Source organism: Semicossyphus pulcher, unplaced genomic scaffold (assembly GCF_022749685.1).
Source record: "Semicossyphus pulcher isolate SPU_LCO1_2020_fin unplaced genomic scaffold, fSemPul1.0.p SCAF_20, whole genome shotgun sequence".
Classification (NCBI taxonomy): Eukaryota; Metazoa; Chordata; class Actinopteri; order Labriformes; family Labridae; genus Semicossyphus; species Semicossyphus pulcher.
In genome coordinates, this window is record NW_027211694.1 from 12,202,262 (window position 1) to 12,215,430 (window position 13,169).

General features: G+C 36.8%; 1 protein-coding gene across 1 annotated transcript in view; it reads right to left on the minus strand.

The window, feature by feature from the left end:
• The window catches only part of cerk (ceramide kinase), a 38,011-nt gene that overhangs the window by 12,557 nt on the left and 12,285 nt on the right, over positions 1-13,169 (minus strand). The window contains exons 3-6 of the mRNA XM_069671505.1: positions 11,878-12,000; positions 6,900-7,025; positions 6,238-6,304; positions 4,406-4,551 (exon numbers count right to left, since the gene is read on the minus strand). Coding sequence (XP_069527606.1) covers positions 4,406-4,551; positions 6,238-6,304; positions 6,900-7,025; positions 11,878-12,000 — 462 coding nt within the window. The remainder of the gene's footprint in view (positions 1-4,405; positions 4,552-6,237; positions 6,305-6,899; positions 7,026-11,877; positions 12,001-13,169) is intronic.

Genomic DNA, 13,169 nt, shown 5'->3' on the forward strand with positions numbered 1-13,169 from the left:
TGTTCAACTACGTCATAGTGTTATTTGACTTTTATACGATAAATAGTGTCGGTAAGTTTCATAGGCTTGTGTGTTCAGAATTTTTTTGTTTTTTGTTTGTTTTTTTGCCATTTACAGTATTTAGAAATGACTGTAAAGGCCTTTTGACTCTATCCGCAGGTAAAATATTTTAAAGATGTCATTCAAATAATTTATCAAAGATTGGGTCCTTGGAAAAGTTAAATGTTTTTTAAAGTTGCAACCACGACAGAAGAATGCAGTTAAATGATTTTAGTAGGCAGAAGTAAGAAGATGTTTCAGTCATAAAGTTACCTAATCAGATAGCTCTTGACCCTGGGCTTTTCTCAGCTCCTTTCAGCCAGATGAAGGATAAAAGGTATCCCTTGCCATGAGAGAAACATTGACTTCAATATCAAATGTTTCAGAGGTAATAAGTATCTCTCCTTCTGTGGTTCATGGTGTAATTTTAGACCTATCTGCCTTGCTTTGATCATCCTCAAGTGGTGAAATGGACCTACTGCCACTGATAAAAGACAGTAAGGGAGAGAAGAGAGTGATATCTAACTAGTGATGTTTTGAGCTGGCTCACAGAAGCGTGACAGAGGAGATCAGGCCTGTCATTCCACGGTGGACACACACACATGAGTATGAAGATGAGCTCTCACGCACCTTCTTTGACTTGCTCCTGCACTTTTTATGAATATCACTTTTCTGGCCTTTGCCTTTTCTCCTATGAGCTTCATAATTGCAGTGAACACTTGCCAATACCTTCTGACAGCACTGCACACCCATTATTTTGCTGAGCGTAAAACTGATGACATATGCTATTTGACTCGTTTATGGCTAACGAGTAAAAACCAACTGACTTTTAATCGATTTAAGTGGTGTGCACACAGATGTTCAATTATGTTTTTTAACTCATCAGATGTTTCATATTTTATTCCCCTCAAGTAACTGAACCACAGAGGAGGAGAGAGGAGAGAGCATAAACTGTCACAAAGCATATACTCAGTGGAAAAGCTCCTGTTTTTATCTGCACTTCCCTGAAACTATCTCACCAGTAATATCATGTAGGCATGGAAATTATTTTTTTGTTTAGGATAAAAATGGACTCTAGATGCTTTTTAGTACTGCCAAGAAAAGGATATTTTTTTAGTTTGAATCCTCAGTACATATTATATATGACTGTATCTTATAAAACGTTCAACCATTTTTAAACTGACAAGTGGACATTTGATAAACACATACTTTTTTCAGACAAAATAATTTTCTTTCAATGTGTCAACTGACATTCTTTTTCAGACCACGACCGCTAACACAAGTGAACCCTCTATATCTGTGGCTTGCAACATATAGTCCTTTTATCCCAAATAAAAAAGTGAAGCTTAAAAAAGCAAACAATTATAATATATTGATATAATATCATCTTTTGTACCCACAGCCATCAGACTTTTTAATTCTTCATTAAATGGTAGATGAGATGCCAGACAAGGTGAATTTCCCTTTGGGGATCAATAAAGTTATTGTTATTGTTATTGTTAATAATTCTGGCACTATTATTATCAGAGGTATCACAAACACATCGAAAAGATGCAACTTGCAGATTAAAAACACCTCTTACTGTCATGTCTCGTCATTTTTATTCAGTTAAGCTACCATTTTTGTCTCGTTTTTTCATGTTTTGTCATTTCCTGTTTAATTTTGAAAGTAACCCTGTTCCCTCTCGTTTCAGACTGCTTTACTTCCTGCCCCTGTGTTTCCCGTGTCTGGTGATTTTCTGGCCCCTCCCTTATTGGTTTCACCTGTGATCCCCTTCCTCATGTTTAAATAGTGGCGTCTCCCTTTGTCCTGTGCCAGTTCGTACTTGTTTCCATGTCAGTCGTCCTAGCGCGTTCCATGTTCCATGTTCCATGTTCCTTCAAGTTCCAAGTAAGGTTTGTGAGAGTCTTGTTTAGAAAGGATTCTTGTTTCTGCGTTTTTTCTTATGTTAGTGACTTTCTTTGTTTCCTGATTTAGTCCAGGTTGTCCTCGTTAAGAGTGATTTTCCTTTCTTTATCAGATTTAGGCATTTTGGTTTCTAGTTTCCATTTTCCAGTTTCCTCTTTATGAGTGATTTTCTTGTCTTTTTTAGGATTAGGCATTTTGTTTCTAGATTAGAGTTTTTCCTCTCCTTAGAGTGATTTTCATTTCTTTAGCTGATTCAGGTTTTGTTTTTGTCTTGTGTTCTTCTCAGAGTAGAGGTTTTCGGGTTAGTTTAAGGTAGGATAGAAATCAGGGTGAGTTCAGGGTTTTCCTCTTGCCTTTTCTTGTTTATTGAATTGTTTGATTTATTTTGTAAATAAATCTTATTCATTTACTTTGATTCTTTGTCTGCTGTCGTGCTTTTGGGTTCAGCTGTCAAGGCAGATCGTTACACTTACTGGGCATTAGATGTTAAAACGTTTCCCTGAGAATAAGATCAGTTTAATTTTCTGTTTTTTGCAAATATTACTCAAACGGCAACAATAACAGAGTGAGGTTGGATTAGGGCTGCACAATAATCATTTAACCATAGCAATTGTGATGTGCGCATGTCCAATAGTCACATCGCTGGGCTTGCTATTGTGAGGCAAATTAACTGTAACATGTCAAGCTTCTACTTTATTGTTGCTTGGTGCAAAAGAAGTACTTGCCATTTTCTCATTTTCCTTCAAAAATCTACAACAAAAGTCTGATATCACATCGCTGAGCTGCAGAGTCTGTGTCACGTGCTTGTAAACTGTTAACATGTACACGATGCTGCTGCTGTCATAGATCATGTTAGCAGGATGATCAAGGCAGGCTTTTAGTTATTTGTGGCAGCTCTTCAGTGCGTGTATTGCTGTTATCAGTGGCAACTCATCCCAGTGCTCATTAATGTTGTGGCTACATATACGTGCTGGTGACAGAGCGGGCGTGCTGCAAAAAGTTAACTTTTAACTTATACCTGCAGCGCACACACAGCGTAAGGTTGTAGGAAGTAGGAGACGGCAAGCTTTAGTTTCCAAGAGTTACTGTTACCGAGCGAAATAATGTCACGCTGATAAAACGTGCATTTGAACATCGTTAGAAGTGCTAGATGAAATACTGTATAAGTAATACAACTGCAGCCCACAAGTCTGTTTGTAATTTTTTTATTAAAGAAACTCCACTTGAACCAAGAGTGATAAAATTAGGACGGGGGGGTTGTCTTGTTAGAGGACAATAGACTTAAAAGTCCCCAGAAAAGTATAATCGTTATTGTATTTATGTATACAAATGTACTGTACTGTTATCTGGTATAATTTCCTGTTTCTTTTTAACAAATCGCAATAAATAACACCCAACAAAGTCACTTTTTTCCAATATTGTGCAGCCCTAGTTTAGATGAAAATCTTCAAGTTGTCACGAGTTATTCTAGTTTAGTAATGTTTTTGATCTGTATTCCGGGGTTCTGATATTGTTTGCTGTTTTACCTGGTCACTTTGTCTCTCCTCATGACTTCTCATCGTGTAGTTTTGTATTTAGTTTATTCTGTGTTCTTGTCAGTATTTAGTCTTGTTTAGTATTTCACTTGTGTCTTTTTGGTTAGATCATTTCCTGTTTTACTTTGTCACCTTGTCTCTCGTGTTGGTCCACTTCCGGCCTTTGTGTTTCCCACTTGTTTGATTGTGTGCCTTGCCCTGATTGTTTTCACCTGCCCTTGACTGTCTCAGCTGTGTCTGATTAGCCTCACCTCCTAAGTTTATTTAGTCACTGAGCTCCTTTGGTTCTGGGCTGGTTCATTGTCTTTGTCTGTAAAACTCAAGGTATGTCTTCCGTTCTGATCCCCGTGTTTGCCTGTGTATTATTTTGGATTACCCGGCTCCTTGTGTTTTCTCCTGTTTTTGTTGGATTTTCAGTTGGTCTTTTGTTTTATTAAATCATAAAAGTCTGCATCTGGGTCCTCTCCTTTTTGGGAACAATGAACCCTGCCACAAGTAACCTTTCTTAATTCAGCTACTGCTAATGAACATGTTTGTAATTATACTACGAAGAGTAACTCTACTCTATATGCATTACAGTTGTTTTTTAAGGATAATTCCAGCCTCAAATTGCTTGCATTTCTGGTCCCAACATGTTTTCTGTATTTGTAAACTACACAAAAAACGTCACAGGTAAACATTTGTTTGTGGTTTGTTTGAGTTCTCCAGAAGCCAGGAACAGGATACACTACATACTACACAGAGATACTGAGTTACACAAAACCTCAAATGACCTTTCCTTAGTGTTTTGAAACATTTTTTCCAAATCCATAATTTCCCTCTGTGATAAAGTAATTCTGATTCTAATAACCAACACTTCTCTTGTTCTCTGCTGTTTACCAAACTCTGGTTATCTTTTATGTGATATCATTTTCAAAGCTCACCAGCAGGAATGATCCCTATGCGTAGAGAACATGGCACCAACTCAGCATCTGGATGGTTGTGGTCCACTCTATTGTCCATTTGGGTCCTGGTGACCAACCCATGCAGTATCTCACTGAACATCCCATCTCCACCCACACACACCACCCTTGAGAAACAGGTGAGTTTGACATGAGTTCAGTAACTACACAGCCTGAAACCTTTGACAACAATAAACTGGGCAACAGGTAAAACTGTGAAACCATTCAATACAAAACAATTTCACACTGCCTTCTCCAGAATTGTACATTTTCTAAGAATGTATAATGTTACAGAAAAAGACATATAAATAATACAAACTGCTGAAGAAACGTGTGATAGATTCCACAGTTGTTAGTGAAGAGAACAGAATCTGCTATGAGCCCAAAATAATCACAAAATTAATTTAATACACCTTACCAGTGAAATTGATTTAATTGCTATCAGATCTGGACTGCTACTTATGCTACAGTCGACCATCAGATTTGAATGCAATGTTTATAGCATCAAGAAGGCATAGCGCGTACTGTTATATTTATTTTAATTCCTTTTTTTTTTTAAAGTGCCTTTTGTGTGGCAAAAGGGAATATTAATCCTTTTGTACCCATTTCACTGATTAAACGTATGGATCAGTCCTCAGCCCTTAACTATCAACTGTCTACGATCAACCATAAGTTCAAATATTTCTTAAGCATAATAGCCATTTCTATTTTGATAAAGATGACTCAACTTCTCTACAGCTCAAATGATATCACGGAACTGGGCTCACTAGGTCAATCCGTAAGAAGTTAAAAATTATCTTGGCACTATCTTCAGTTAAATGTATTAGTTATTTGTACAGTCAATGGTTAAACTCTGAGATTATTAATAGGTTCAAGAGGAAAATTCAGAATGATTTAAGTGATTTTCTGACATTTCTCCTTTCGCTTACCAGTGAAATATGTAACACACTACTAGATGCATTGTAAAAATATCCTCTAAAAGCATTCTAGTTTCCTGATAATAAATGATAATGACTTCAATGATCTCAGTTTTCCTTTTGTGCCATCATTAGGTTCACATTTGTGATTTGTTTAAAATATTGTTTGCAAGATTAAATTTAGTAGATTGTAGTAAGATTTTTCTCTTTTTCACCATCATCAGGTAAAATTCTTATCTTGGCCTGTACTTAATACATAATGACAATCAGCCTTAGCCATACTTCACGGTAAGAGCTAACTGGCAAATGTAAGCATTCTAAGAAGCTACACCAAAATGGTTAAATAGGGAAACATTTTACATGCTTAAAATCATCATGCTAGCATTTTCATTTTTAGGACAACAGTGATACTAATTTCATATTAAATGCTTTTCATTTCGGTCTACGTTTAATAATGTATAATGTGTTTACAATACCTTTCTTGGTTTTATGACTTTTGTGAAAGCCTTTGTATTATTGCTTGTATCACTATTATTTGTGGTATATAATTGATAGAAAAAGTCCTAACAAAACGCAGCTTATGAAATGAGTCTTTGTTACACTTGTACACTTGCAGCTATGTTCGCTGAGGTTCATCTGCCAAACTGATCAAAAATCATGCAGCAGTCTGACAGAAGTCCAACTCCATACAGAAAAGGCAAATAGTGAAATCAATAGAATTACCTTAAAACGCACTTGTTTCAGTTATCCACTCCTAATAAGGAGTATTAGCCACACATCTCATGGCAAGGTCTCTTTAATGGTTATAATTATCAACAGACAAGAGTTCTCTCCATGCCACAGTGGGAACCAGTGTTAAAAGCCAGAAAGCAGCAGGTACCTAGCTTGATTACTCACCCATCATATTCATCCAGATTGACCTCCGTTTTCAAGTGGTCCCTGGCATGATTAGCCCTCTCCGTAACTATAGAAACAAATCAAATGGCAAGTGTTAGCACCAGTTAAATGAAAGGGAGCATACAGGCAAAATAACTTTCTTGGTTAATTTACTAGAACAACAAACATGCTAGCACTAGCATTTTAAAATTAAACACAAGAAAAGTATTGCATTTACTGCATTTTTAAAAATTGTCTGAAACCTGATGTTTATTTTAATGTTCTAAATCAGCGAAGCTACAGTGGCACAAAACATCCCTATTCATCTATGTATATAAGCCTGCAAAATCGCCCCAACAAAAAGTACAATCCTCCAAGTGATAGCAGCTTTAGAAGGCCCAGAGTGAATAGCATTCACTCAGATGGACTATCAATACCCCAGACTATGTGAAGCTGTAGCAAACACCTATTGAATAATAGATGTGTTTGGATACCCCAGCTTCTCAACTATCACAGCTCCCATTAAGTTATTGCCGTGATTAATGGCACTATAAGCCAAATAATATCCTTGCAAGCCTCTTTGGTCTCTATAAGAGGCCACAGTGCCAGATGAGATGTATATGGTAGCCATAAAGGCTCATTTTTTATTTAAATGTTAAAATACGCAGCTGATAGGGACCCACCAATCACGTCGGCTGAGATGCAGGCGCAGCTAAACAGTGGAGCCACCTTCTGCTGGTAAATACGCATACCATGCCTCTTCCCCCCATAGGGGTTGATGTAAACCAAAAGGCTCTTTGGTCGGTTGGCTGCAGAGTGAGGAAGGGATATGAGATAGTGATTAAAAAAGGCTCAGTGTTTACCTTTTTTTTTCTTTTTACAAATGTGCATCTGACAGTAGCTTGATGAAGTTCTTATTACTCAGACCTTTCTAAAAATGCTCAGTCAAACTGACGCTTGCCCCAAAACACGCTGCTTAATAAATGAATGGTGTGTCTACTGACTGTTGGAGGAGTGTGAAGGAATTCAGAGGTGCTGCATCATTTTGTGATAAACATTCAATGTGCTGTGATGGACTTAATGGTTTGTTTACAGCTTTTGTGGAAGAGTGCATTAAGGGAAAAAAAAACTGAGCGGATGCTCAAATTGAAAATGAATAGATTGACATCAAGTTTTAAATGAGCATAAACAAATATATGGTGGAATATTGTTTGGCAGTAAGACAAAGGTTCCATTAGATTATATAAATGGAGTGTCATTGGGTGATGTCAGGACTTGCTGTGGAGGAGACTAACACTATCAAACACTAAAGCTTTATCTTCACAATGAATATAGTTAATTTTCTTAAATTGATTCATACTGCTGGGGAAATCTGGGCCAAATAGATTTTATAAAAGGGTATACCCATATCCTTACTCTTAAATCTCAACATGGTAGATACACATGGTATTGTAATATTTTAACACATTATCAAACAACATGACTCCTTTCATCTTCAGGTTGATCTTTGTTTCCCCAAAAATATGATGTAAAAATGTTGATGCAATGACTTATGTTCATCAGTCCAGGGTTATATATTTAGTGTTAAACATGTTTACAGAGACAGATATGTAGAAAAAAACGGACAGAAAATCAGACTCGAGCAATAATACAGACATCCTCTTCATGCCTTATGTCCAAGCCAACATATTTTTCACACTCATACAATCTCTCGATGTTTGTAATATCACTATAGTGGTTTTATCAGACTATTGTTGCTTGCCCAATTCTTTATCTTTGCCTGTGGGGTATTGTCTAGAAGAAAACTGTAGGAAGGCAACCTCTATTGTAGCTTTGCCTGGAGGCCATCCTGGGGGCATTGATACATCGGAAAAGAGTGAAATGTTTTATGGACAACAATGCACACTTTACAGTCTGGAATAAATATTTAGGAGAGCTTATTTAGTAATGTGTCCTGTCTTAAATGATAACTGTTAAACTTTGAAAGAATGTGGCAGTGGTGGAAAATAAATAAGTACATTTACTTAAGTATTGCAGTTAAACGTTTAGGTACCTGTAGTTTACTAATTCTCATTTAAGTAATTAAGTAATTTTTTTAAGTTTTTTTTTTTTACAATATGTTCATTCTTACAATATTACTTTGCCTGCAAGAGATATTGATGTTCTTCAAAAAATTCTGCATTGTTTGGCCATAAAACTTTTGGGTTATTTTTATCCTGAAGTTATTAAATTGACTTAATATTGCAAAAGGTAAGAGGTTAAAAGTATGCGCGCATTGTTGCACTTTAGGATTGACTGAGAATAATATAGTTCAAACCAATGACTGTATATATAGATGGACAACACGTCTCCATCTGCTCCCATTGTACAAAATTGATGCCAAAATAGCCCCTGTGATAGGCGCTGCCATCTTGCGATGGTGAGGTCATATTGAGCCAGAGACTGCGCTGTAGAGATCGGCGAGTGAAGCGGCCGTAGCCACCAACACACCGCTAACCCAAACACACACTTAACTTACCGAAAAAACGGCAAGGATCCCTCACACCGGCGTGTTTAACAGCAGAATAGCTTCTCTGTTGGTCTGAGGTTAACGTTCACAGGTATGGAAACTTCAATGAATGTAGTGATCGTTTTAGTTATGTTTCCACATGCGGATCGTCCTCTACTCTGCTCACCCGGAACTGATTTGCTGCAGGAGCTGAATTTGTCAACAGAGCTGTCAATCATCATTTTGACAGCATCAAATAACTAATTTAAAATAAACTTGTCAGAAAAATGAACACTTGGATGTGAATTACCATGATAATAACTAGCTTTAATGACAGAAACCATGTTTGAGAAAAATTTATCGGACGTGTATTTTGATTTTATAGTTTGACCCATGTCCCACCTGTTAACATGGAGGAGGCGGGCTTTATGACCAATACTGCAGCCAGTCAGCAAGGGGCACCCAAAATGTTTTGGCTTCACTTTTAAGGGGCTGTCATGTCGTCCATCTTTTTATACAGTCTATGGTTCAAACAGATGAAACTTAAATCCCATACTATTCCTAATACTTTTAAGTTTGACATTGTAAAGTGTATAAAGTCTTAAAATATACAATCATTATTTCTGTGAAGTCTTGACTACGCTGTAGTAATAACAAATGTGAAAAGCAGCAGTGATAGAGGGCATCTCTGGGGTGTAAACAAAGTGAGAATGTTATCACACTTAATGTTACTTCTGTACTTTTTACATTGACAAGAAACGTTATGTCAATCTATGCCAACATCTTGAAATTCTCATTGGAAGTTTCTCTATTGTCTGAACTGACTTTTCATGGAAGTGAACTATAATGGGGAAAAAAAACCCTATATGCAGATTTTTAATAATTAACTAAAGTGCAAATAGACATCTATGCAATTTTGTAGACCCTTTTTAGAAACAGAAATTGGATTTGAATATGTACAATTTCACAATTACAGTTTCTTGGCTCATGGGATAATTATCTGTTCATTAAAATGTATATTGATTCCCTTTTCAACACCATTGATGTAATAAAGTAATTAAAGTATGACAGAAGGCAGAGTAATGTAGCTTTAATGAATGAAAAGTGAAGTTTTCCTAGGGCACAAGATTAACTTATGCTACATACTACATTGTGGTGTCCCAGTGAGGTTGTACATAAACCAATCATAAAAAGGATTGTGTGTTGTTGTATTGTATTGTGTAACAATGAACATTGCTGTCAGCTACTTATATTTCTTGAGAAATAATCAATCAATCAAATTTTATTTGTATATAATCATAACCAGAGTTATCTCGAGACACTTTACAAAAAGAGCTGGGGTCCGTTTCACAAAGCAGGTTCAACAAACTCTGAGTCTAACCCTGAACTCTGAGTCGATCTACTCTGAGATAGGAAACTCTGAACTAACTCTGATCAGCTGTTCTGGAACCGAAAACTCAATCAACTCTGAGTAGGTTCACCCGGAGTTAAGTGCGTGCACGCTGACTGTAAAAAGTCAGCATTAATGGAGTCCCGACACCACGATTCACCATGGCAACGGTACACAAAAAGAGGTCCTCCTACGTCACACCAGTGGAGCTCGAAATCCTCATGCAGACGTTCAGCGAATAAGAGCATGTTTTTAGAAAAATAAAGTAACACGGCTGCAGCTGCAAAAGAGAGAGAAGCGGCGTGGGAAGAAACTGCTGCTCGAGTTAATGCGCAAGTTTAAACTGGTCTATTTATTTAATACTTAATCACGACCGGAAGCTAAAATTTATATTGATTTAGGAGCAATGCAGCGGGAGAAAAAAACATAAATGGAAGCACTTCAATCATATTTTAAATTTTAAACTAATGAAATATCATTCAGTGGCTGTTTTAATGTGCATTAGCTTTATCCCTAACATGATGCTGACTTCCCATACATTATAATTTATGTTGATTAAACTGAATGTGTTAGTTTAAATAAATAAAAAAATTCCAATAACTTAAGGTGTCTTATTTGAGTGCTCTCGGCAGTGGTGTTGGAAAATCTAAAAATGATGACTTTGACACAGATTTGTCTTTTGATTTTTTTTATCATAATTATAAAAGACTTTTGCAATGCGGTCAGAGCAGCACAGAGACGCAACGTTTCTTCTTTTAATTCGGTAACCGCTTAAACACGCGTGAGATGGGCTGAATGAATGAGGAAGTTGAATTGATAGAATATAAGAGAATATAAGAGAATAGATATATTCTAGAGGGAGGAGACAGAGCGAAACTCTGAGTTTCCTGAAGAAAACCTGCTCGCGACCAGGTTAGGTTCATAGAGTCTGTTACTACGGTAAATGACCGAGAGCTTAAATTACCTCCCTTTGTGAAACGGAAAACTCAGTTTCCCTCATTTCAGGGTTAACAGACTCAGAGTTTTCAATAAACCTGCTTTGCGAAACGGACCCCAGGTCTAGACCGACTCTTTGTTATGTTATTTAAAGAGAGGTCCAACATGAATCGCCATGAGTAGCACTTAGCAATATTCGGCACATTGGCAAGGAAAAACTTCCTTTTAACAGGCAGAAACCTCGAGCAGAACCAGACTCATGTTGAACAGCCATCTGCCTCGACTGGATGGGCCGAAAATGGGAAAGAAGATGCAGGATAGAGACAGGCAAAGAGAGAAACAACAACATATGTTCTTGTTACAACAACAACATATGTCCTTGTTACATGAACAACAACGGACACATACTTATGGTTACAATGCCAATAATAGTGGTAGACTAGGGTGAGATTAGCAAAATAAATAAATTAGCAAGAGAAGCAGAGTAATGATAAAGGCTGAGGTAATCATAATTGTAACAGTTGAAGTCAACAGGTCTACTATTAGCATTAGCAGCAACAATATTGATACTATGGGGAAGGCTGATGTTAGTAGTTGTTGCATATATATATATAAATAAAAAGCCTGATTCTCACTGAACACCTGTTGCTCCAATGCAGAATGCTAAACGTGGGCAATAAAACAACTCCAAAATATATGATTAATGAATTTTCTTACAGTCATTTTGCTTTAGATTAGTCACACGTGGCAGTTTTATGGCGCCTAGTCAACTGATTTTGATCAAGTTAAGGGCTGATTCAATTCATGTACACCACCACACCTGTTGAGGAAAACATGCAATACATACTGAGTAATGACAGCTGCTCATTGATTATTTGGATCCACTGGTCGCAGAGTCCCTGATTGGCAGCATGGAAGGTGACATCACTACACCGCCACTGGTGCTGCCTTGTCCTTCTTATGTAGGCAACTGAAAACAAAACAAAGAGAAATTATTGTGTACTCTATGGTCTTACCAAGCAAGTCTGGTCTTGCCAAACTCATTGGTAATCTCAGTGATAATGACTTACATGTTAAATTCACCAAAAATATTTTTTGTTATGTCCGCTGACAGACAAACATGGTCTGTTTCAGTCAGTTGACCACTTAATGTTTTTATAACGCTCTAATCATTTATCAACCGACACCTACAAGTTATTACTGTATGCTGAAAATGGAAAACAAGTATGAGTTGTAACATGGTATCAATCAAACAAGACCAATTATACACATTTCATGAGATTGTTAATGAAAGAACTGGGATATTGAGAAGAAAAGGGTTACAAGACGTGAAGTTTATTTTTTACATATTACTATTTACTGCAGACCCCTTATGCTCTGTGTAAAAGCACAGCTATTTCCTTGTTACTAGTTAAGTGTTTTCAACCATTCTGTCAATTGCACTGGAACTCCTGCTTTACTGAAAAACCTAATGCCAGTTAGACACTAGTAAAACAGTAATGTTGTGGTCTAATTTTGCAGGGTATAAGCTTATAGGCAAATCATTAACCTGCCCTGCCTTCTCTATCATCATTAATGTGCTGAGATATATGTTAGAAAGCTTATATAAAACTTTGTATATTGTTTATTACAGGGGTTCTCAAACTTCTTACATATCCCCTCATAATCGTAACACGGATTAAGCATATGCTTACTACCATTTGCACTCTTAGATGCCAACAAATTTTCTTGAGCCCAATAAAGGTTTATGTATCAACCTTTGCCCAAACCTACAAGAAAAGTAGGCAGAAAACAATTTTAGGGTTTGCCCTTTTTTTGCAAAAACAGTGCATATGCCGGTCCAAAATGGTCAAACACTATAAATAATAGCAAATCGGTTACTCTAAAAAAGTTTTAACCAAGTACCACAATAAAAAATCATGAGTTACGGACAAATAATGAAACAACTTTCTAGTAACAAACAGTCACTTAATGTTTTATCCACTTTCAGGAGATAATGCCACATGTACTAAATAGAGCCTTACCTTCCCAGACAACAATCATCGTAAAACACCTGTGTGACCGATAATCTAAGCATTTTTCTCTTCTCTTCGGGTCTCACACTTTGTCCATGTATACATTTTACCAATACAACTGGTG